Consider the following 24,102-nt stretch of genomic DNA (forward strand, 5'->3'; position numbering starts at 1 on the left):
CAAAGCAAACCTATCTTCTTCAAGCTCTTTTTCTCCCGCTCACCTCAGGGCCCTCCAACCCACATGATATTCCAGGTTATGTGGCCAGAAAGACTCATTACTAAGTATTATTAGTATAACAGTTTAAACAGATAAGGAAACTTAAGTAAGGCCAAGAAGACCCAAGGTTACAAAAGGTATTAAAATAGCAGGGGGCTACCCAGGTTCTCTAAAGGATAAGTATCAACTCAGATAACAAAACGAGGCGTAGATAACCAATTATATGCAGAACTCTGCTAAAACTAGCAAAATAAAAATAAAATACTTTGATTTATCATGTCAATAATTTCAATTTTCACAAAGTAGAAGCAATGACACTATTCTGAACCTGATTCTCACCAATAAGAAATAAAGTAGAAAGGATGAGCTTTGCATGAAAAACATTTTTCATTCTACGATCTCAAAACTTTACAAGAGCAGATTTCAGGATTGAAGAAAAAGTTAAGTTTCTGGCTTATTATATATTCCCAAAGTTCTAAAAGCAGTTTATAGGCATGAGAAGATATTAAAATCAAGTTATCTCACTAAGAAAAAAAAATCACAAAATAATTCTAAGTACTAAAAGAAACTTATATGCATAAGATGCTGTGATGAACTTAAAATCCTAAAAAACAAAGAGGGAATTAGTGATACCTAAAAAAAAACAAAACTACATAGTATTAGTGACAGTAAAGTTATAAATCCCAAAACAAGCAATTTGGGGGGGGGGGGGGGGAAAGACCTTTTCAGCTTAGGATAGGAAGGACAAAGAGAAATGAGCACTAATCTACTTCTATTTTGCTTCTATTTTTCAACAAGTAAAAGTTTTACATTAAAGTTATTTTGATGTATCCGACTTTACCAGTGTGAAAACTCCCTTCGGAAACAATCTTGTGATTGTTTTTGTATTTTCCATAAAGAACCTACCAAAACATGCTTAAGGAAAAGTGGTTCATTAAAATCAAGATTAGAGAAGAACCTAGTTATCTAATTCAAATCAACAAATCTAAATTATATTCAGTTATATAGCTGAATGGTTGCTGAAACTCCTGTAATTTTAAGAAAACTCCTAAGCAAGTAAATGCTACAGGAATGGAGACCAAAAAACAAGTTTTCTAGATTAAAAAAATCTAGTTGAAAAGTTCTTTGAACTATAGTTGTCACCAATATTTACTACACATGGGATGATTTAACCACAGTAAAAGAAAACTGTAGTTACCCAAACTGTTATCCAGACTATAATCAAGTATCACTGGTAAGTTTTCATATTATAAGGGATGGCTTGCCGAGTAGGTGATGAAAAAGATATATGCCGAAACATTGGTACAATAAGCATCAATATTTTTTAATAATAAAAATAAAGGGTAATGACCCCATGAACCAGCATGGGTTCACAATGCCAACCCAGTAAGCTCCACAATATGGGAAGAGACCATGGAAATGAAAAACATTTTCCAGAAGCAAGTTTTAACATACAACTACAAAATTCATTGCAGTACTTCATAACAGAAGTAAAACGTGTCCTCATCAAATGGGAATGCCTGAAAAATCTGATGGTGTTGAAATCATTAATGACAAAAGAATTCAAAGAAACATGCTAAGATGTCTATGAAACGATGCAGAATCAAGACTAGTGGTCTAAATTTTAAAGGTCCTAAAAGTATTACACTGAACTTTTCGTAACAGAAAACTAATGAAGAACCTACAGAATAACTATACTTAGAACTTTCATAGCTGTCATGCAACACCCTATGACAGAATACCACATCATCCAATAGGTTTGTATACAACTTGTTCTTGCCAAGAGGACGCAATCTGGAGGTTGGCAGGATGGAGAATGACTGATCTAAAAATGGAAACATTTTAAAATCATGCCAGACTACATCCTTCTTTGAGACTCATTACTAGCCTACTAGATGTGGGAATATCTTTATCTATATTCAACATGGTAGTTGAAGAGTCTTAGAATACCCAAATAACTGCAATTCAGTAGATACAGAATCAACTGAACTCAAAAAAGTAGTGATCAATGGGCTCTTCATTTGCTTGGATCCAAAAATAGATCAATTGCAAGATACACTGCTCACATAAAAATGACCTAGAAGTTTTGGTAGATTTCAAAACCGAACAATTTATGTGATACAGCGTACCAAAAAACCCAATTTATTTTAAATGGTCCCTTGATTTGGAAAGACAATTCCCTTTAAGCAATACAGATCAACAATTGTTCAGAACTTTGTCCAAGTCAGCTTCAACATCAAGTTTAAAAGTGACAGTCCCTATAACTTGACAGTTGGCAGCACAACAGCCCAACTGGGGAACTGGATTCCCTCTCAAGTATCCTTTCTCAATTTTAAAACTCTTGAGATAAAGCAATGACTAACTGATTCCAAAGGACCAGGATGATATGACAGATTTTGAGGGAGGGGGATATGTTAAGAGGTTTTCCCCCAAGGGGGAAAGAAGTGGGCAAAGTTTTCAATTGGAAAAAAAAAATGTAAAATTGCATTAACACTGAAGCAGTTAAGGATAATTAATTTCCCTTCTGACTCCATCTGGAGAATTATCTGCAGTTTTAAGCATTGTAGGAAGACCTCTGAAAAGCTGACAACAGGATAGGTTATTACTTGAAACCACACCAGGACAAGACTACTTAAAGCACTAGTAAATTTTTAGTCCGTGGGAAAAAAGTTAACCTTAAAAAAAAAAAAAGTTAACTTCTCAAACACTGTCAGAGAATAATGTGAATAATAGATTAGCATGACTCCTTAGTTTGAGACAGGATCTGACAGCTTTATAGAGATTTCTTTGCATGGGCTAGTCATACTTTTCCTGCCTCCTAGATTAGGTAAAAAAAAGCACCAGTAAAGTTACTATTACGTTATTGTGATCTACTGAAATAGATGGAGACGTATTCAGGATAAAGAGCTTCCTCTCACAGCTGTGCATTAATAAAAGGTGTTACCTTTTGATTAAGTCTTGCCAAAAATGCATGACTGTTGGAATCCCACAGAAATTGATAGTTGTAATCGATTAATAGTCTCAAAACAAAACTGGTAAGAAATTAAGAATCTGGGGCTTCTAGTCCCACACTACACACTAAACCCCTACACCGCCCTTGTCCCTTCCAATGGCCTGGCTCCCACTTAAGTCTTTGTTCACTGTTAATTTTGGTTTAAGGTATATGCCTGCCAGGAATAGCTTCATTATAATGCAATTACTTCAAAGTCCTCCTAAGTATCTGGTTCATTTCTATTCACAATGCTTACAACAGATGAAACTGGGAAATATCTAAATAAATTTGATAAAAGCTAGGAGGGAAAGCTTCCAATAGCCAGATAATCTTACATTCTCTTCCTTCCCTTCCCCCCCCCATACAGACTTTAAAATCTTTGCATTCAGTTTAGTACTACAGAATTTTGTTCAATTATTTATTTGTTCCTTCCCTTTCCCTACAGCTATAACTCCCTGAACATTCACTTGTCATTCCCAAGATAAAATGATCCAACAGTTGTCCAATTACGAAACCCTTTATCCCACTAGGGTCCAGTTATTGCTTACTAAAAGGAAACATCTATATATTGTATAACCATGACGACAAAATATTAGTAATATTTTTCATTTATCAGCAGGTCTACCATAAAAAGCACTAATATTAACACTCAGACTCAAAACAGCCACTGAGAAATGGCTCAAGCTCAAGGTACAACTGTGCAAAGGGTAACTAACGAACCACCTGTCTGTTCCTGGTCCTTAGTTGTGCCTCTGCTAAAACATGATGCTCTGACAGTTTAAGAGAAGCCAAGACTCTTCCTCCCACGTTCTTATGAGGACAACTTTCTCAGTTCAAAGGACAGTTTGATGAGGGGCAGGACAAACAGACACAGCCCTCCAAGAGTTCAGAGGGGAAGAGACAATTCTTCATACCCCTCCCCCAGTCCTGGGGCATGGGACTCTGTTGCTCTTTTTTTCTGCCTTATCTAATGCTTAAAAAAAAAAAAAACAACCCTGACAAAAATGGGAAAGACAGGGGAGGAACAAACAAATTCTTGAAATCCACTGAAGTCATCTGGATCTCTCAACTCCTCCCTGCACACCCCCTACCACCACTGGCTGGGCCAAAACGCAAGTCTTTAAAGAATAAAGGAATATATCTCATCTTAGTTGTAAAGAAATGCCTAGTCTTGACCAAATGGCCTAAAAATCATTGTGTCCCTATTTGAAAGCTTATGTGATTAACCCAATATGCACACAAAACCCTAATTTAGAACCTTATAAAAAGCCGTTAGAGATCTGAAACTAGAGATAGGAAGATAAGGTCTAAAGCAAATGCTTTTGAGATGAGGAATTAAAGTTGTTTCTAATCAAATCCCTATTTTCCTCCTGAAGCGCAGTCTAGAATCTATGGTCCAGTATCTGATTTTCTGCCTCAGATACTTACCCAGCTCAGGTGGGTAGCTAAGAGATCAAGAAACGGATAGGGAGTGTCTACTCCTCTCTTCCAGGAGAGGAACAATAATTTCATAACTAAAACAATGGCATTTAATGGGAGCTGGGGGCATGGTTACAATTACAAAGTCTGACACAAAACAAGGATAGGGAACTGGGTGGGAAGGTTACAAAATAAAGGGACCAACAGTAGGGTCTGGAAGAAAAGATGGTCCAGAAATGCCTGAGCCAGGCTAATACGGCCTCTCCCGTCTGTCTTGTCTGTGTTCACCCCTGCAAGAATCAGAATGAAAAATGACCATCACTAAAAGGACAGGAGTCATTATCACCTTCATTCCCATGTTCCCCATAGTAGGAAATAGGACTATGGGGTTACTGTTTAGTAAGACTTCCCTCCACCTGCCTTTACCCTCCCCACTCCATAGTATGGACCCAGATGGGGTATAAGGAATGCAGATATGTCTGGTGTGTGGGTCTGTGAACAACTCTTTAGCCTTGTAACCTTACATTATAGGACATCACTGTTGTCTGTTTCTTTCAATCACATCCCAATAATTAAAACTCTTTCAACTCAGTAGTTATAAGTTAACCATCATTAAGTCACTCACCTTGAGTCCATCTTGCCAGGTCCAAAGCCACCTCTGTCCCCGCCACCCCGGCCCCCTCGGAATCCCCCACGGTCCCCGCCTCTGCCTCGGTACCCTCCACGGTCATAGCCACCTCTGCCACCTCTCCGATCATCTCCAAAATTACCCCCTGGAAATAAAAAGTGAACAAGGGGATGGGCTTAGAATATTCCTCCCATTCTCCTGTCTTTCCCTTTCCCCTTCCTCCAAACCAATTCATCTTCTTTTCCCTACTATATAACCCTTACCCATATGAGAACCTCCAGGGCCCCCTCCTGGTCCATCAGGTTTAGGTGCCTTACACTGGTTACACTCGTTCCTCCAAGAAAAGTTCATATTCTCACATATGCTGAGGACAAAATTGAGAGATTGTATAAAGGTTGAAACAGCATAAGGGAATTTGGGATTATGGTGATTAAGAGTTTAACGAATGAAAAACATTTGTAAGTATTACATATTAATCTACGTGCTAAGTAATAAGAATATAAATTTTAAAAGATTAACAGGGATTCAAGTTTCCTCCAGCAAGAGAGAGAGAAAAAGGCAAGAAAAGTAAAATAATAAGACTTTAAATGATTAGAATAGGAACAATAGACAGTTACTTTACAAAAAGTAAGAGAGATTCAGGAAAGAATCCTTAAATAAGAATTGAATTTTTACTCACGGATTAGGACACTTCCAATCTCCAGCTCGCTGCTGCCCTCCACCACCACCCCCTCCACTAGGGAATCCTCCTCGACTACCACCACCACTGCCACCACCTCCAAAGCCTCCACGGCCCATGGGTCCTACAAATAATTTAAGGAAGGATAGTCAGTTTTGCACTGCCCCAGATTCTGAATACCTTCTATTACTTTTAAAGAGTTTCCCCATTTTAATTCTTGTTTGTAGCAATCATTTCCCAAAATAATACTTGTCCCCCCTTCCCCTTTTTTAGCACTTAAGCATAAGCACAGTACATGACAAATATTACATTTGACACCATACTATGTCCTATAGCCACACCCATCAAAAAAATCTCTACCAAAAGAGCCTCTCCAGAATTAAAACTGCCTTGACCCATATTCCATGCCAAATCTCCCCCATATGAAGTATCCACCCCATATTAAGTATCAGCTTCACCTCCACGCCCTCGGCCACCTCGGCCATTGCCACCTCCTCTGTTAAAGTCTGCTCTTCGAGTAGCAAAGGAGACCTTAATGGGGTTTCCAGAAAAATCTTTGCCTAAAGGAAGAGAAAAAGGAAAATTTAAGTCCAAGAATCTCAAGCACAGGTCACATTTTCAAAACGTTTACTAATAAAAGTAAGGGTTTCTATATACCTGGAGGTAAAACTATAGGGGAGCTAAAAGGGAACGGGATTTCTAACCTTAAATAATATAATTAAGCCAAGAAGACAAAAAACAAAATAGGGAAAGTATTGACAGTCTACTGGATTTGAAAATAATCAACTTCTGAAATGATTAAGCATAATACTTAGACAAGAGATGAGTCAATCCCTTCATCATTATATCCTTTTCCCACTTACCATCAAACCAATCAATGGCTGCCTTGGCAGAGGGGGGATCATCAAATGATACTGTAGCCTCCCCTTTTAGTTTTCCTGTCTCTCTGTCTGTGTACAAGTTGATCATAGGCTGCCCTGTCTTCTTATTAGTCTGAAAGAATAAACACAAAAGTTAAAATTCTCCAAGGATTTGAAAACTGATGCTTTACTTTTCCCAAAACTTTCTCCCTCACATCCAGGTGGCCTTTCTCCATTCCCTTGTGCTCCTTCTAGTACCTTAATAATGCCAATTTGCTTGAAGTAATCTGCCACAGACTCAATGGTAACATTCTCACCCAAGCCTTGGACGAAGATGGTATTATTATCAGAATTATCCTGTTCTGCTGGGGGAAACACATATACACAAAGAAGTGCAGGGAAGAAACAGAAGACAAAAAAAAAAAGAAAACTTAAACATTTCATACTTAATTCAATCCAACATACATAAATCTCCTACCCTCAGGCAATGACATTCAAGTATAGGAGAAAAACACCTAATTGAAAATAACTTCACCAACCACCTTATTCTTACAAAATACCATAAAGCTCTTCTCCCCTCTACTCAGAACTCCCATTTCTTACCCTGTGCCCAGGAGTTACCCTGTGTTTTGCTTCATTGGCCCTTTTATCCCCTAACCTCCTGACCCTGGGTTTCTTTAACCCACAATTCTAGTTACCAACACAAACCACTAAGGACCTCTGCTCTTTGTTAACCTCCACCCCCTCTCCTCTTGTGGACTGTAGCTCACCAGAGTCATGGCGTGATCCTTGGTCCCTGGGCCCTTGAATGACATGAAAAAAAGGAAAACAAGATACCCATTAGTCAGGAGAGAGGAACAGAAATAGAAAAGTCAGACAAAAAAACACCAAATCCAAACACACTCTTGCAAACTGTAACCAGGTTATGTGCTCACAGCCTCACCCCAAACCCTGTCCTGGGTTTGGTGCCCAGAGGGGAAAACCCTGAGCAGGGGTGGGGAGGAGACAAGCCCCTCCCTGTCTTTTAAGATCTGTAACCTGAGCCCCACAGGGGTAACTCCACACTCTAGAAAACAATGCCTCCCCAGCACAGGCTGGGAAATCTCAGCACAGGCTGGTTGAGGTGAGGGGGAAGAAACCCCACTGTATTTACCAGACCAAATTCTATAAGCTTAGCCCAATTCTCTCAACCCAGAGAGATGAGGGCATTCACCACCGGCGCACGATGCGCATCCAACTTCTCCAAAACTTTTAAACCGATATTTGCCCTCTTGAAACCATTTGCTATTGCTTCAGCTTTTAGAAACCATTTTCTTAAACCATGTAAATTTTCCCAAATCACATACATTCATATAATATCTGTGTGTATTTTTAAAATAGCATGTCCCAGGGAACAGACCAGAAAAATCTTTGATTTCCATGTTTACAGCCTCTATTTCTTTCCAGAGACCATTGTGACCAGTATTTATCTGAATTCACCATGTACAAAAATCATATACACACAATGAATGCACACCTAATTCATAAACACATGAGCCTTTGGTTTTTAAATGTTGAGTGACAGTTCAAGAAACCATGTGTCAACCAGACCAGAAAGTTTCCAGCTTAATGGGAGACTTTTTAAAATTTCCATTTTTTCATGAAGTCACATTGTTTTTTAAAGACCTGGTTATTTCCCATGAGCCACACATACACTCAGTTTTCCTGAAGTAGTCCACACCTTCCTTCCCAAAACTAGCTGCTAGTCCCACCTGGGGAAAGCTAGAATACATGTATTACAATTGGGTAATACCATTCAGTACCTAATAAAATACACAGCTATGTTCTACCCAGGCCAGGCAGTGTTTCATAGCCCTCCCCCAGAAGTTAAAGTCATATTTAGTTTGTTGTTCTCCTCAACTCAGAAACACAGGTCAAAAGATCCTAAAGCCAGTTTGGCACCACATTATCACATTCTCTCCAGAGGATCTCATAAGTTGTCCCTAAATGGGTGTTCTTATAACCCACCCTCCTCCATGTCTATTAGAAATCCTCAACCTTTGAGAAAAGTCAGCCAGTCAGACCAATTTGGTACCAGGCAACTGTTTCACCCTCTCCAGAGGTTATAACACAATCTGGCAGTAGGTGGCACTCTACATCCCAACCCTGCTGGAGGTGATTCTGGACACTTCAAACCTCTTTGACACTTAAAAAACACGGAAGACATCTGCAAATGAACAATCAGACAAAGCATTGCCGGGGGTTGGGAATTTTGGAAACTCTGTTCACTTACCACCAAATTTATTGAAGCCACCACGGTCACTTCCGCTGGAGAAGACAAGTTAGAAGAAAGGACATGAAGCTTCCAACGGCTACAACAGGGTGTTTGGGCTTTTTTGTTTTGTTTTTTGTACACTCTCCCCAATGTGGATATTTGTTTTGGGAGAAGAAACAAGTGGCTACTAAGATACATTCCTTCCTGACCACCCCTCAATCTGACCTTTGAGCATGTCACACACATGTGTGCAGTTTCTCAGACACAGTTTAAGGTTTTGGTTTTTGGTGTTTTGTTTTTTTAGTGTTTTATATATAAATATATATGTATATATAATCTCCATTTCCTCTGGAAAAAATGACCCGTTTTCCTTTGTCGTTCTTCCGATGTGGCAGTTGTTTTTTTTCCTCTTGTAGTAAGTGGTTTCGACAAACCGAGAAGTTGGTTTAAAAACCCTGTCCCCAATTTACCCAGAAGACACTTCACACCAGGCTGGGATAGCCCTGAACACAAGTGATTTTTGTGGTTTTGCTTTGAAAGCAGCAAGCAACCCAACCCCCATCCATGAAGTCAAAACCAAAGGCGATTCCCCCTTAAAGCGAGACAAACTCTTAGCTAAGCCCTGTCCTAACTACTGAGCTGTTTTTGGTCTTTCCCCCCCACGGGTCACCCCTTCTACACTGTGAGAAGAGCGGAGTATTTGCAATGTCACCTTTCATACCTGTGGCACATAAAATGCAGAGCAAGTTAACAGTCACATTAACAGTTGCTTTTTTTTTTTTTAAGTTTTGCATCAAACACACAGATTTCCTGATTTTTTTGGATGTTTTTTTTTAAATTGCCCCCGCCCACCCATGAAAAATACTTACCTGGTATAAGTACAACTCATAAAAAGTTTTGTTTTGTTTTTGTTCATTTGTTTGTTTTTAAAGACAAAAACACACTGACAATCCTTTCCCCATTTCAAAGGATAGAATAATAGACATTGAGACAGTGGGGTCACTTGGACCATGTTATCACCAGGTTTGACAAATGTTTTTTAATGTCAAGTCTGACTTTTTTTTTCTTTAAAGAAACTATGTGGGGAAAAAGGGTGGAAGGGAAATCCAAAATCCAGCCTGACACACTGATCACATTCAAGAAAGAAAGCAGCCAAGGGAAAAGGGGACAAGTGGTGAACAGGACCCGAGACCACTGTGTCAGGAGCGTTTGCTCTAAGGCCTGCGACTCAGTGAGCACAGCTAATTCCAGTTACAAGGTCATGCACATAGTGATCAGGAAGGATCAGTCAGTTGTGGGGGCAGCTAAATTCTTATCAACCAACCCTCAGAAAAGAAAGGTCATGTGGGATGATGGGTATAAAGGAAGAGTCCCCACCCGCCTCATTTCCTGGCAGAGGAAGAAGATACCATCCCTCTCTAAAGTTTCTGCCAAGGGCTGGGCAAGTCCTTTACAATGAGAGCATACATAGTAACTACAATCCAGACCATTTAAACACATTTTTTCCCTGGAGATGAAACTGTAAGTTTCCTCTCGCCCTTTGCTCCGTAGGGTCAAGGGAAGGTAAGAAAATCATCAATGCCTACTCCTAAGTGCCCCACAAAAATCAAACTTAGCACAATGGGATAAGATGAGAAGAGTCACTCCCCCCAAAACAAACAACCCCCCCCCAATCCCTGAAAACTAACCCATGCATCCCTGGGGACTAGATTTGAAGAAAGGGAAGATCCATCCATGCAACCCTTACCACCCATTTAAGAATATTCCCTAAGCTCCCCACAAGACACCTACCCCATGCCACCTCTGCCTCCTCGGCCACCTCCACGACCTCGGGGCTCATAGCCACCACTGCTACGGTTGTATCCGCTGCCGCCGCCACCACCTCCACCGCCACCACTGCTGCTGCTGCCGCCACCCCGTCCTCTTCCACCTCGATCCTGCTGGCCACCCCCATAGCTGCTGCTACCACCTCCACTCTGGTCCTGGTTGCCATAGCCACCACTTCCACTACTCATAGATGACTGATCTTGGCCATAACTACCTGTTATGGAGGAAAAGAAGGATGTCCAGATTCTGGGCATAGAAGACCCAAAAAGCTTTAGATTAAAATAAAGGTGAACTTAGGGATGGTTATATGAACTGTAAAAACCAGAAAACCACCCTCTTAAGTAAGGTTTAGGATCAACAACAGAGAGCTTTAGAAAGATGGAGAGAAAGGGTCTTACCTCCACCACTCCCTCCACCGCCCCCACTGCTGCTGTTATACTGGTTCTGCTGGCCATATCCCTGAGGTGGATTGTAGCTTTGTTGCTGTCCATAGGAGCTTTGTTGTCCACCATAGCCAGACTGCTGACCATAGCCCCCACTCTGGGGCTGCCCATAGCTACCGCTCTGAGAGCTGCTACCATAGCTAAGGAAGAGAGAAAATAAATTAAAACCTACATCACCCTTCCTTATTTCCATTTTTCTAACCTCTACCCCATATTATCTTTAATGTAAGAACCGATGCTCAATTCTTCACTACCTTCTCCAAACTTACCCCCCTGAAGTGCTGCTAGGGGTTGGCTGCTGGCTGTAACCAGGATAGGATGATTGCTGACCATAAGAAGGTTGGGAACTCTGGCTGCTGCCATAGCCACTTGCAGAACCATATCCTTGGGGAGCTGACTGAGTACCATAGCCTGCTGAAAGAAAAAAAATAAGTTATTCAAGGGTCAAAAGTCATGCTGAGCCTAGTAAAGAAATAAGTGGGTCAAATAAAACATAAGAAATGTTTGCTAAAGGTTTCCTCCAAACTTTTTGACAGCCAATGTTTTATAATCCCCTTTCAACATAAAGATTACTCCAAAGCGATTACATATCCTATATATCCTATAAAGGCAGAATACCTATATTCTGCCTTTATATAAGTAATCCTTAGTCCTTTTTAATATTCCTTTGAATTGCTTCCTATTTCAACCTAGTTCCTGGTCCTTACCAAAATGTCAAAGTTACACTTAGTATCACATTAAGTACTACCTAAGTTAAAAGTTCCTTTAAAAAAAAAAATAAAATCAGGGAGGCTAGGTGACACAGTGAATGGAGGGCCAGCCCTGGCCTCAAATACTTAACACAAAAACTAGCCATGTGACCTTGGGCAAGTCATTTAACCCCAAAACCACCCTACCTTACCCCCTCCAAAAAAAATAATAAACAAAAAAAATTCCTTGAAAGTGAAACCACTTACTCTCAAGCAGTATCAAATCAAAATTAAAGGAAATAAATCTCCACCCACTTGGGTAGATGGGGACCTATAAAAATCTCTTATGTTTTCACTGTCATTTTTTTTATAAGAGGGAATAGAGGTGTAAAAAAAATCAAAGGATAATACATTTAAAAAATAAAGGGAAGTCCTAGCACATTAAATTTTGAGGTTTAAGGAAGGACTGAGACAAAATAATTTAAAAAATGATATGCAGTAAAAGGGATTTGAAGATTTCAAAAGTCTTAACATGTTTGTTAAATTAATTCCTCTGAAATATAAAATTCTGATTCTAAATATAGTTTTCAGAAAGGTGGCCAGAATAAGGTAATACTTACTGCTCTGTTGTCCATAGGAGGAGCCATAGCTACTCTGACCATAGCCTGAGGTATCAGCTGATTGGCCATAACCACTGTAGCTCTGTTGGCCATAGGGCTGACTGCTCTGTTGGGAATAGCCTTGTCCAGGCTGGGTAGGGTAAGCCCCATAGCTAGAAAAAGAACATAATTATCAAAAAAATGAAAACTGGACATGGACATCCTTCCACCACTGTATTCAATGATATCATACTCACCTTTGTGTGGCCTGCTGAGTGTACTCTGTAAAGGAAAAAAGAAAAGGCAAATTATATTACTCTTATATACACATATAACCACCCACCCCACATAGCAACCTATGTGCTTCAAAAAGTTCAATCTCAAAAATGCAAAATTTTAAAAATAGGGGAGGAAAGAGGGAGCAGTCTCACAAAAGACTATAAAGCTAAGCCTTCTAGTTCATAGAAGTGAGGATTCTCTGAAAAAAATGTTCCTTGAGATTAGAGAAAGAAAAAAATCAAAATTTGAGGATAAATGATAAACACAACCCAAGGAAGATAGAAAAACACCATACACCAATGTCCATAAAGTCACACGTAGAAAAATACCAAAGGCATTCATGTATATATACATAACACGTGTATGTCATGAAAATATATTTTAAAATGGGCTAGAAAATGAATATATAAGGAATTCTGAGGATTCATATGAACTGATGAGGAAACAACACCATGCTATGCTACCCTTCCCAAAAAAGATGAGTAAATCATATTTTCTTTGTAGAGATTTATGCAGATATGGATATCCATGGTAGAATAATTACTATTTGAAAAGGGGATGGGGGAAGAGACAATCGGGGTTTTTGCCGATTGGTTTTGCCAGCCTTTTCCCCCCTATTTTTATACTTTGTTAGAAGGAATGATTTGGGGTAGAGAAATGGGGTCAAGAATAGATTTGGAAATGAAAGGAATGCGGAAAACAAAAAAAAAGTTCAATGAAAAATTTCTTAAAACGAACTTTCAATGTCTCTTAAAACCAGAAGTAAAATAGAAAAAAAAATTATGACCAAAAGACAAAGACAGAGAAAAGAAAAGCAGTTTAGGCTTCTTCCCTCCAAACAGAATTCAAAGGAAACAGCTGAGAAATTTTCAGTAAGTTTCACTGTATTTACCTCCTCAGTTAAACCATCCTCTCTGCAATCTCAGCACTTTAAATCCAAGGGATTGAGGTTCTTTTAGAAAATATTAAAACCAGACAACCTGTCTTTTCCTCCATTCTCAGTAAGAAATGTGCGCACCTGGCTTTCTAGTGAAAGCAGAAATCTGGCCATTTTTTTTTTTTTGGTCCTGGTTCTGCCACTTTATAAGACCTTGCTCGAATCTCTTCTTAATCTTTTGTAAAATGACCTGCCCTACTTTCCAGAAGCTGAGGTGAGGCTCAAATTACAACATCCGAGGAAGCTGAGGGCCGTACCCAACAGCAGGAGAATTATCGCCCTGGTTACCCAAGGGCTGCCGAAGCAGGGAACACGAATCCCCGTCTTTCAGAACAAAAGAGCCCCTTCATTCATAAAGGGGAATCCGAGAAGACAAACCAATCCCAACTCTTCCTTCCTAGTGCTAGGGAGATCACGGAGAACCTCAGGAGAGAAGCTCGAGCAAGAAAAATACAGGCCTGAACGCCAACGCACCAACTAGTAATTTCTGGGGCCGTTAGTTGATGTACAAGGAAAGGTATGCTTTGCAAACCTCTCCCCGGCACACCGGGTGTCCTTAGAAGCAAAAGCTCGGCCATAAAGTGGAAAGAACGAGAAAAAAAGGGGACGAGAAAGCAGGAAGAAATCTAGCGCGAATAGAAAAGCCAAGATGCAGCTGGGAAGCGGCCGGGAGGGAGGGACGCGCGAACCCCGACCAGGCCTCCGCTCGCGGGCAGGGCGTGGATCCAGCGCGCGTGCGCACCAGAGTCTCCCGGATGCGGCACTGCGACAAAGCGGGAAGGAGCGAAAAGCTAGCAGCGGGAGAAAGCAAAGAACGGAATTTTCCTCTGCTACCTTATGCGCCCAACATCCCAGCCGCCAGGATCTTCGCTCTCAAAAAAAGGGGAGACCACAAAAAACCTGTTCTGCCAGTCAGCTCTACAAGCTAACGCGCCAGAACCATGGAACAAAATGGCGGCAGCGGCCTCCCTTCTCCCCGCCTACCGCCCTCCGCTTACTTCCCGCCTAGACCGCGCGTCGATGAGACCCTTCCTCCCAGATACGGCCACAACCCATCCAACCATACTACCTTCCCTCCCTACTCCCAGCCCCAAAAAAGGGCTCCAGGTAGCTCCGAATGCTAACCCAACCTTCGCGCGAGGCGATCAAAGATCGGCTCACCTCCCCCACGAGCTCTTACCGTTGGAGGCCATGTCCGCGCACGCGCACACCGGCTGCCGAGCAACACAAAATAGAAGGCAGCCGACCGCCGACGCCTCGAGGACTGAAGAGCCCCACCCCCTGCGCTGAAACTTATGTACTCCTCCCCTCCTCCTACGCACCGCAGAGAGCTGTACCAAATCTAGAACGTGGGGGCGGGCAGAGATGGAACGAACGCTAAGTTACGGAATTTTGCGAGACGATCTATACAAAGAGATGAAAAATATAAACTATGGGAAATTTTTGGTTTGCACATTTCGTCTATACTGGTCATAAAGAGGTAACATTGTTTCATTCTAATCAGAAAATCTATAGACTCCCCTATGGATAAAGAATGGTAGGCTCCGAAGCGAAGGCAGGAAAAGAAAGGAAGGGGAGGTGAAGGGGGAGGGGTGACGGCCTTGCAAGAACGAACCATTGGTGGGGATTGAGGGGGAGTAAGGCTGGCTGAGTTCCGGAGCCGGGCGGCCGAGGCGGAGGAGGTGGCCAGTCACCCCCAACTCCTTCCCATCCCGGAGCGAGAGGCGAGGAGCGGATGCTCTACCCGCTTGAGAAGAGGACGGCTGGTTACAATAGACGCGGCGAGCTGTGCATCCCTGACCTTCTCTGGGGCCATAATACACCACGCCATGCTCCCGCTGCCCACCCCGCCCCCCGCTGACATTTCCTCACTCACCCCCACAGCACCCCCTAGGAGACCCCTACCCAGCCGGGGGCGCACCGGAGCCAGTCCCGACCAGCTCCAATTGTTCAGTTTTCAGTGTGAGAGTCTGCACCTCGGCATTTGACCAGCGCTACAAACGAGCTTGATTTATTGTTTTGTTCATTATTTAGACTTAATAAAACAATGAAAATGTTGATGCAGATCAATCTCCAGAGCCCCTTGTTAGGGTTTTAGCAGCACATTCTTGAAGACATCCCCCCATTCACAGCCTCGGTGACGACCGCATAGGGACAGTTCCGCACGATGCTCGCCCTGAGACTGAAAGGCGAGGGTTTTAATAGACTGAGCTAGCTGAGACATTTTTGTTTTCGGTATCTATCCATAGGTGCCTTTTCACCCTTTCGTGTCTTCAGCATTCTCTGGTGGAAAAAATATATGGTTGTCCTTTAACAATCTGTGTACATTGATTACCTTTCCTGGAAGGAGGCTTGTAATCTACACTTGGGGAAAATCCTAAATATCAGCCTCACCTAAGCCTTGTTTTAGGGATTTCCCTGGAGCTTTACCCTGGGGTGGAGGCAGAACTGGTCCCCCACAAGTCAAGACCTCTTAAAATGAATCTGAGCCCATGTCACCTCCCTAGGGGGACAGGGCTGTGAGCCACTGATTGCACGTTAATTTTACAGAATGGATTTTTTTCCTTTTATTCTTTGTTACAAGGGATTGTTCTCTGGGAAGGAGAAAGAATATATTTTTTTAAAATATGCAAAAACCAAAGATTTTTTAAATCTATTAGATCTCTGGGGGCTCTTGAGCTCTGACATCACAAGACCCAACAGACTAATTCTAGGAATCATATACTTGCCTAACCTGTTCCTTCACTTTGTCCCTTGAATGCATAGCAGCCACAGACAGGATAACTGTAACTGGAGACAGGACATAAAAGTCCACTTCACAAAATATTATGAGAAACTGTTAAACACTTTGCTAAAATCTGCTGAGTAGGCCAGCCTTCACAAATCAAAGATAGCCTTCACAATTTTATTCACAGTCCTTAAAAAAAATCAATGGAAATAAGAGGAACAAAAATTAAAACAAGCGCAAGATTTCACATTATAGTTGTCAGATTAACAAAGATAATGAAAAAGAAAAATAGTAAATGGTGAAGGAGCTATGAAAAGGCAAACACCATAATGTACTATGTACCCATAAATTGGTCCAATTATTTAGCAGAACAATTTGAGATTATACCCCAAAATTCATTAATTGTATATACCCTTTGACACAGTAATACTACTACTGGAATATACCTCCAAGGAGATCAAAACCAGAGGAAAAGGTCCCATATTTTTATATGACAAAAAGAGAGAGTGTTTTATTAAAGTACTTGCCAGAAACAAATTGAGTGCCTACCAGTTTTGGAAGTGGATGAAGAAAGTGCAGTATTTTAAATATAATGAAATTATTAAAGCATCAAAAATTATGAATACAAAGAATTCAAAGAAATTTGAGTATATGTTTGAATGTATGCAAAGTAAGAACTCTGTAAAACAGAATCAGAAGACCAATTTATACAATGACCAAAAAAAAAAAACCGGAAGAAAAATGACAAAGACTTCAGAACTCTCTCAATAGAACAATCTTCACTTCCAAAAGCTAATGATATATAGATAAGAGAGCAGATAGATAAAGTTAAACACTTACCATGCACCAGGCACTCTGGTAAGCATTGAGAATAAAAACACAAGCCCCAAAATGTCAGTCCCAACCCTAAAGAAGTTTATATTCTAAAGGGGGAAGATAACACATTAGAGGGAGATAGAAATAGGGGAAGAAGGTACCAAGGGTATACATATCTACCTGAGGGCAAGGTGGAAAAGTCTGAAGGGTCAGGACCTGAGCCAGGATAGAATTGATGTGATTGTGAATAGCCTGGAATATTCCTAGTCTTGAGAAGGGAATCATGAATAGAAGATAGCTACAGAGTAAGAGACATCCTCTGAGTGAGAAGATTGCTATTCCAGAGATGTAAGGGGTCAGGAGCAGAGCTGAGTAAAAAGTGATCCTGAATGGCCTGGGTTCCATATGAAACAGTGGTCCTAAGAAAGAACTCTATACACAGATGAAGGGTCAGAGGGACAGAGGTTTTTTCAGGGTAAGAAGGTTACTGATCGGAATGTGGAAGAAGCCAGAGTTTAGCAGAGGTAGGAAAGAAAAGAGAGGGATATAGTGAGTTATAGGTGTAGAATGAGGCATACATTTTTAGACAAAACCGATATTGCTTTACTTGATTATACTTAATTGTAAGAGGGCAGTCAGTAAAAAAAAAAAAAGTAACCATGACAGGGAAAAAAAGCATCAAAAATATTTAAAAAGAAAGTATCTCAGTGGAGCCTTATTAAATCAGACGGATATTGTTCTTGCCTTGGAAAAACTTGAAAATCTAGTGGGGAGATAAAACAAGCATAGATTCCAGGTTAATCTATGTTATACATATATGCCAACAAAAGTACCTGACCAAAGACTAGAATTGCAAAGGTTATATAAGGAGGAGAGGTCATATACTATTGTATAAAGAGCTCTCTTAGAGGTCAGTTCAAGTTCAAGGCCCATCTTAGATACTTTACTCTCTGTGAGACCATGGGCAAATCAGACTTTATATCTGTTTCCTCAACTATACAATGGAGTTAATATACTACCTAACATAATATTTTGTAAAGAAAATGCTTTGTAAAATCTTTAAGTACTAAAGAATTGTATATTATCATTATAATTTAATCAAGGTAACAATGATTTTGAGCATGTCCAATTTACCTAGGGGAGTCCTTGGCTACCTGAATCTTTAAAACTGGTGACATTGAGCTGGTCACTTTCTCTTTAGCCCCACAGGACCAGTAGTTCCAGTCATGGAGATCTTGGAGTGAGGATTACATGTAGGGTGGTGCAACCAGCCAGGCTGAATGGAAGCCCTGGAAAAGCCAGAGTGCCTGGGACTCCAGCCTGAGAGGAGTTGTGGACTTAGAAAAGAAATTGTGTTCTGTGGGAACCCATGAACCCAAACCTCTTTCTTTCCCTAGAGGTTGAGGTCATACAAAGAGGGGAGAAGGATTATATCTCCATATGATGGGGGAGCATTTTTGTATATTTATAAATATACCTTCTGAAGTAAATATTACTTTGTAGAAGAGCCTGTATCACAAATGGAAATACTGTTTTAAGAGATGAGTATTGATCTGTACCCTAAAAAATGGGAAAATACACAACCTGACCAAAGGTGGTGCAGTCTGAATAGTCTGAGCATAGCCCATAGAACATATAGGAGCTAGAGGAAGATGGGAGAGTAGGAAGGCCCAATCTGGTACAAAGGCAGTGGAGGTATGATTCGAAAGACATAAAGGCCCATCTATTCCCAAATATCTCTTCCTATTGGAAATTCTTAGGATTATTGATATTTCTTTTTTCTTTTTTTCAAGTTAGACAGTCTGACTTTATTAGCCAAAGGCAGGCCTGGCACCTAAGCCTGCTTCTTCACCATTGCTGGCTTCTGCCTCCACAGGATGTCACTGGCCTGGTGCAGTGAGGCCATGCGGATATCATTTCAGTATTTATTCCTGCGGATGATGTGCCAGACACTGTTGAGTGTGGCCCAAGAATTTTTGTTGACTGTGGTCCTCACATAGGAAGTGGTAGGCTTCCTCTTCTTCAGCACCACCACGATGCCCTTGCCCTTGCCGTCGACAGCTGGCTTGATGCCCACTGTCTTCCAGTGGATCAGCCTGTTTGTAGCTGGATGAGTTTCGGGCCTTGAGGTTTTGTTGGGCCCAGTGCTCTGCTTGTTGCGCTTGATGAGGAAGCTAGAGCGGTTCCGAAGGCCCATCTGCTGCAGGTGGGCTGACATGGCTGGTGCCGTTCTTGTGGAGGCTGCAGAGACAGAAAGTCTATTATTGTTATTTCTTTAGGCTAAGATATTGTATCTCTAGAAGGTGTTTGACCTAAAATAATTATTCCTCTATCAGATCATCCAGAACCAGAGAAAGGTCCTGTAATGGGAATGCAAATTTGGAAGATCTTCCCTGCCCCTAGGCTAAAATGCACCTGAAGTCTGGGGAGGGAGGCTTGTTTTTCCGTAGATACTTCTTGATTGGCCAGTGGGTCAATAAGGTTGTTACATTCTCTGAGCCAGGAGAAGGCTATATAAGCCCTGATGTGTAGCTTTGTTTTGGGACTCACTTTGAGAAGTGTTCTGTGATTTGATCTGAATTCTGGGAAGCCCTTGTTGAGAGTCCCCCGGCTTTGAAAAACCCAGATGTGGAAAGCCAGATGTTGACTGGGTATGGATGTAATGGTTGGACAGTTTGGAAAGCTGTCTACTTGATCTGTTAATGTCTTGATAATTCTGTCTGTATATTTTGAAGTTTGGGGTGCTGACCTTTTTCCCCTGAACAAGGTAAACAATATAGGTCTGACTGATTAAAGTAAGCTTGTTAACCCATTTTGAGTTGCTTTCCTTTAACAGAGCAGATCCAAGAACCTGTATGGGCAGCAAACCCTGAAGATGCGCTTGGGGTGCTTGCTGCTACAGGTCCCAAGGGGCAACAAATCAGATCTCATTGCTTCCTATGAAATACAAAGAAAGGTGTGAACAGGGAACAGGCTCGGGTGAGGCTCAATCATAGGACAGTGAGGGCCTGGACTATATGGAAGTATGGAACAAGGAAAAGTCTAAAAGTAACAGGTCCTGGAAGAGAAAAGAATTTGACAAAATCTATAATATAGACAACACTGAGAGATGGGAATAGATGTGAACAGGACGACAGTACACTTGGTGAATTCAGAAATGGAAGTTGCTAGTAGAATGCCACAGAATTCTGCCCTGTGTCCTGTTCTGCTGAACATTTTTATCTATGACTTGGAAAGTGGCAAAGTAGCATGTTCCTTATATATGCAGAAAATACCCTGGATGATAGAATTGGAATCCAAAGATTTCAACAGTCTAGAATGATGAACTGACTCTAATAAGCTTAAATTGGATTACTTAGATTGGTGATTGACCAGGATAAGTACTTCCTCCACTGCTGATGGCCAAGCTGAGACAGTAAGATGGTAACATACTGCCCAGAATGCTGGACCTGGAGTACAGAAGACTTGAGTTCAAAGCCTGCCTCAGCCACAAGCTCTGTGACCCTGGTCAAGGCATTCAACCCTTTTCAATCTCAGTTTCCTTCTCTAAAAAATAAGGATGATATGCACCTACCTCACAGGGGTTTTTGTGAGAATTAAATGAAATAATATATGTATAGCACTTTTCGAATCTTAAAAGTACTGTGTTTGTCCTTGGAACTGATGACGTGACTTGTAGTTAACTTTGATTTGAGTGAGGGAGGGCCATGCAAGGTGGCCTCACTTTTTCCTCTAGAGCCATCAGGGTCCAGTGGCCAGATATTCATTAGGATGACTGGAGATGGCCCAGGATGCATTGGGAGACCCTGGTCCTTGTAGGCTAAGTCCTTTTAAGGTTCTCACTTTGAGTGAGGTAACGCCCATACAGTGAATAAGAGTATATATTATGTCATACTTAAATATATATATATATATTATATATACTATGATATATATATAAACTTAAAAGTTCTATGTAAATGCTAGCTACCATTATCAAAATCCCTTCATGCCATCCCAGCTTGTACTTCTTTCTGTAAAGTACAATATAAAAGACCTTACCCAATATACTGGTTACCTTCTTTTGGTGATTGTAGTATTTCACAAAGATCAATATACAGTAGTACTCTGGCTTCTTTTCTAGTTATACAAGTCTACACCCATGTCTCCTAATCAGCACTTAAATGATTGAATGAAAAGCATTTATTAAGTGCTACTACTCCTCAAGTATAGTGCTGAGATCTCAGGACACAAATACAAAAGCAAGTCTTCTTAAAGAACTTACAAATTCTTACTGGAGAAAGCAACATTTATATGGGAGTGGAAAAAGAGGGTTTTCAAACATTCCTAATGAGATGGTCAGAATTGAGAAGGTACTAAGAAGTGGAAACACACGAGGAGAAAACAGAGAAAGGTAGACATATTTGATCAGTTGGAAAAGACTAGGTGAAGATGCAATGTTTACAAGTAAAAAGAAGAAAAGGAATAACTAGTAAGGTGAAATTAAATAAGATAGGGGACATAGGTGTGGTTTTGCCCTATTTTGTCGGTCTTAGGAGGAAAAAAAGGCAAAAAGGGAGGGGACTCATTATCCCACACAGTAGAGATACAAATCATAGAAACAATAGAAAATTTCATCAAAGGAAATGACTATGAGATAACATAACCAATTTATAGGATGGAGCTAAATGAGTCCTTGGGGAAATTTTTACATCTATAAATTATTTCATCAACAAAAGAAACAAAGAATTGGACATATAACTAAAGAAACTAGAAAAACAACAAATCAGAAGCCTTCAATTTAAAACCAAAATAGAAATCCTGAAAAATCAAAGAAGAGATTAAAAAAATTGAAAGCCAAAAAACCCCAGAAAACATCAAGTGGGTGAATAAAAATGTTTTTGTTAAAAAAAAAAAACTAATAAAGTTAGCTAGTCTGATTTAAAAGGAGAGGAAAACCAAATTGCTTGTATGAAAAAGGAGAATTCACAATAAATGAAGAAGAAAGGAATTATTTCACTCAATTACATTTTAATGAAACTGACAATTTTAGATGAAATGGATATTTACAATAATATAAAATTCCCAGAATAAAAAGAGAAGAAATTGATAATTAACTCAGTATCAGAGAAAAAGAATAAGCCTTAAATGAACTCACAAAGGAAAAATCTCTAGGAATAGATATATTTACAAATGAATTCTATTAAATATCAAAAGAATAATTAATTCCAATATCACATAAACTGTTTACAAAAATGGGAAAAGAAAGGACTCTTCCAAGCCTTTTCTGTAATATAAATATTTTTTGATACAGAGACAAAGTAAACTATAGACCAATGTCCCTAATGAACAACAAAGAAATAGGAATTAAAGGGAAGGGTTGGAGTAGAATCTATTAAACTTCAAATGAACTAAAAAAAAGGCAAAAATATTAAATATTAGCAAATAGGCTACAAAAATACATTCAAAAGATTATACATTAGGACCAGGTTGGATCTATACGATGAATGAGGAATTGGTTCAATAAAACGATAACTATTAATAAAATCAGACATGTTAATAAAAAAATAACAAAAATCACACTATTATATCAATAGATGGTAAGAAGGATTTTAATAAAATCCAATACCTGTTTCTACTTAAAAAAAAAAACCACTTGAAAATATAGGGATAAAGGGACTTTTCCTTAAAAATGGCAATTAGTACCTAAACTTATCTAAAACCAAGAGCAAACATTCTATGTAATAAAGAATGGTTGAGGAACTTTTCAATAAGATCAGGGTAAAGTAAGGATAACCTTTATTACCACTACTATTTAGTATTGTACTAGAAATGTTACCTTAGAAAGAAAAAATAAAGTCGAGGGAAATAACATAGGTAAAGAGGAAACAAACCTATTGATTGTCTTTTTTTTTTCCAAAACAATTTATTAACTTCTGGTTTATATCATTCATTTCCACCAAATTTTGAGATACAAATTTTCTCCCCGTTTTCCCCTACCCACCGCCCCAAAATAGCAGTCCCAGAGGACATTCCCTCCTCCAATCTGCCCTCTCCCATATCTTCTCCCTTCAAGTTTTCCAGCAGGGCATGGTGGATCTCTATGCCCCAGTGCCTGTATAACTTATTTCCCAATTACGTGTAAAACAGTATTAATAAAAACGATTGACTTTTGCAGATGATATGGATAGTATATATAGAAAACCCTAGAGTCAGGGAGGCCAGGTGGCGCAGTGAGTAGAGCACCAGCCTTCGAGTCAGGAAGACCAGAGTTCAAATCCAGACTCAGACACAACGCAAAAACTAGCCATGTGACCTTGGGCAAGTCACTTAACCCCAATTGCCCTACAAAAAAAACAAAAAGAAAACCCTAAAGTCACTAAAAATTTAATTGAATCAAAAAATTCAGCAAATTTGCAGAGTATAAATGTAAATCCACATGAATTTCTGTACGTTACCAATAAAATGCAGTAGAAAGATATAGAAAAAAAAATGCATTTTAAAATAACTATAGAAGGGGCTGCTAGGTGCTAAAACAGTGAATAGAGCATTGGCCCTGGAGTCAGGAGGATCTCAGTTCAAATCCAGCCTCAGACACTTAACCCTTGCTAGCCATGTGACCTTGGGCAAGTCACTTAACCCCAATTGCTCTGCCCTCCCCCCTCCAAAAAAAGCAAAAAAAAATTACTACAGAATGTATAAAATATATCAGTCTACCTTTCTAGACACATACAGAAAGTATATGAAAACAACTACAAAACTTTATTGAAATGGAGACATAGTTATTTTGGAGTCAGGACTAGCACCCAGAGTTCCAGATTCACAATTCACAATTCTAATACAACTTAGGGATGCCTTCTTACTACTAGAAATAAAAGAGAAACAAAATCTAGAAGACCTCTCCAAATCTAACCCCCACTGCTCTCCTATACAA

The 24,102-nt window shown here is 40.1% G+C and overlaps 2 protein-coding genes and 1 long non-coding RNA gene across 5 annotated transcripts in view; 1 reads left to right on the forward strand and 2 right to left on the reverse strand.

The window, feature by feature from the left end:
• Positions 1 to 1,342: 1,342 nt before the first annotated feature.
• On the reverse strand, positions 1,343 to 14,957 carry FUS (FUS RNA binding protein). Of its 3 annotated transcripts, none has more exons than XM_069084614.1 (15): positions 14,826 to 14,957; positions 12,687 to 12,711; positions 12,451 to 12,602; positions 11,411 to 11,552; positions 11,097 to 11,281; positions 10,663 to 10,912; positions 8,890 to 8,924; positions 7,388 to 7,420; positions 6,876 to 6,982; positions 6,621 to 6,750; positions 6,216 to 6,317; positions 5,758 to 5,881; positions 5,342 to 5,442; positions 5,076 to 5,223; positions 1,343 to 4,740 (listed from the first exon to the last, which is right to left on the reverse strand). In XM_069084614.1, the coding sequence occupies exons 1-15, from the start codon at positions 14,836 to 14,838 to the stop codon at positions 4,701 to 4,703; spliced, it is 1,587 nt and encodes a 528-aa protein (XP_068940715.1). In that variant the 5' UTR covers positions 14,839 to 14,957; the 3' UTR covers positions 1,343 to 4,700. The 3 variants fall into 3 exon arrangements, with proteins under 3 accessions (XP_068940715.1, XP_068940714.1, XP_068940713.1); XM_069084613.1 differs by having other exon boundaries at positions 6,876 to 6,979; positions 11,411 to 11,555; XM_069084612.1 differs by having other exon boundaries at positions 11,411 to 11,555.
• LOC138158566 (uncharacterized) lies at positions 10,089 to 10,755 on the forward strand. Its single transcript, XR_011167676.1, has 2 exons — positions 10,089 to 10,227; positions 10,268 to 10,755. It is a non-coding gene; the product is annotated as an uncharacterized lncRNA (long non-coding RNA).
• Positions 14,958 to 18,956: 3,999 nt separating the features above from the next.
• Positions 18,957 to 24,102, reverse strand: part of LOC138158564 (large ribosomal subunit protein eL28-like) — a 15,818-nt gene continuing 10,672 nt past the window's right edge. The window contains exon 3 of the mRNA XM_069084615.1: positions 18,957 to 19,430. Coding sequence (XP_068940716.1) covers positions 19,108 to 19,430 — 323 coding nt within the window. The 3' untranslated portion in view covers positions 18,957 to 19,107. The remainder of the gene's footprint in view (positions 19,431 to 24,102) is intronic.

This window comes from Petaurus breviceps, unplaced genomic scaffold (genome assembly GCF_028583685.1).
Source record: "Petaurus breviceps papuanus isolate PSGF00001 unplaced genomic scaffold, PetGlider_PUasm1.0 175, whole genome shotgun sequence".
NCBI classification, from domain to species: domain Eukaryota; kingdom Metazoa; phylum Chordata; class Mammalia; order Diprotodontia; family Petauridae; genus Petaurus; species Petaurus breviceps.

Coding starts and splice junctions, on each gene's coding strand:
- FUS (XM_069084612.1), bottom strand. Junction 6,751..6,875: donor AGCAAATTGGCATTATTAAG/GTACTAGAAGGA, acceptor TTATTCTTTCAG/ACTAATAAGAAGACAGGGCA. Junction 6,318..6,620: donor AGCCATTGATTGGTTTGATG/GTAAGTGGGAAA, acceptor CTCTTCCTTTAG/GCAAAGATTTTTCTGGAAAC.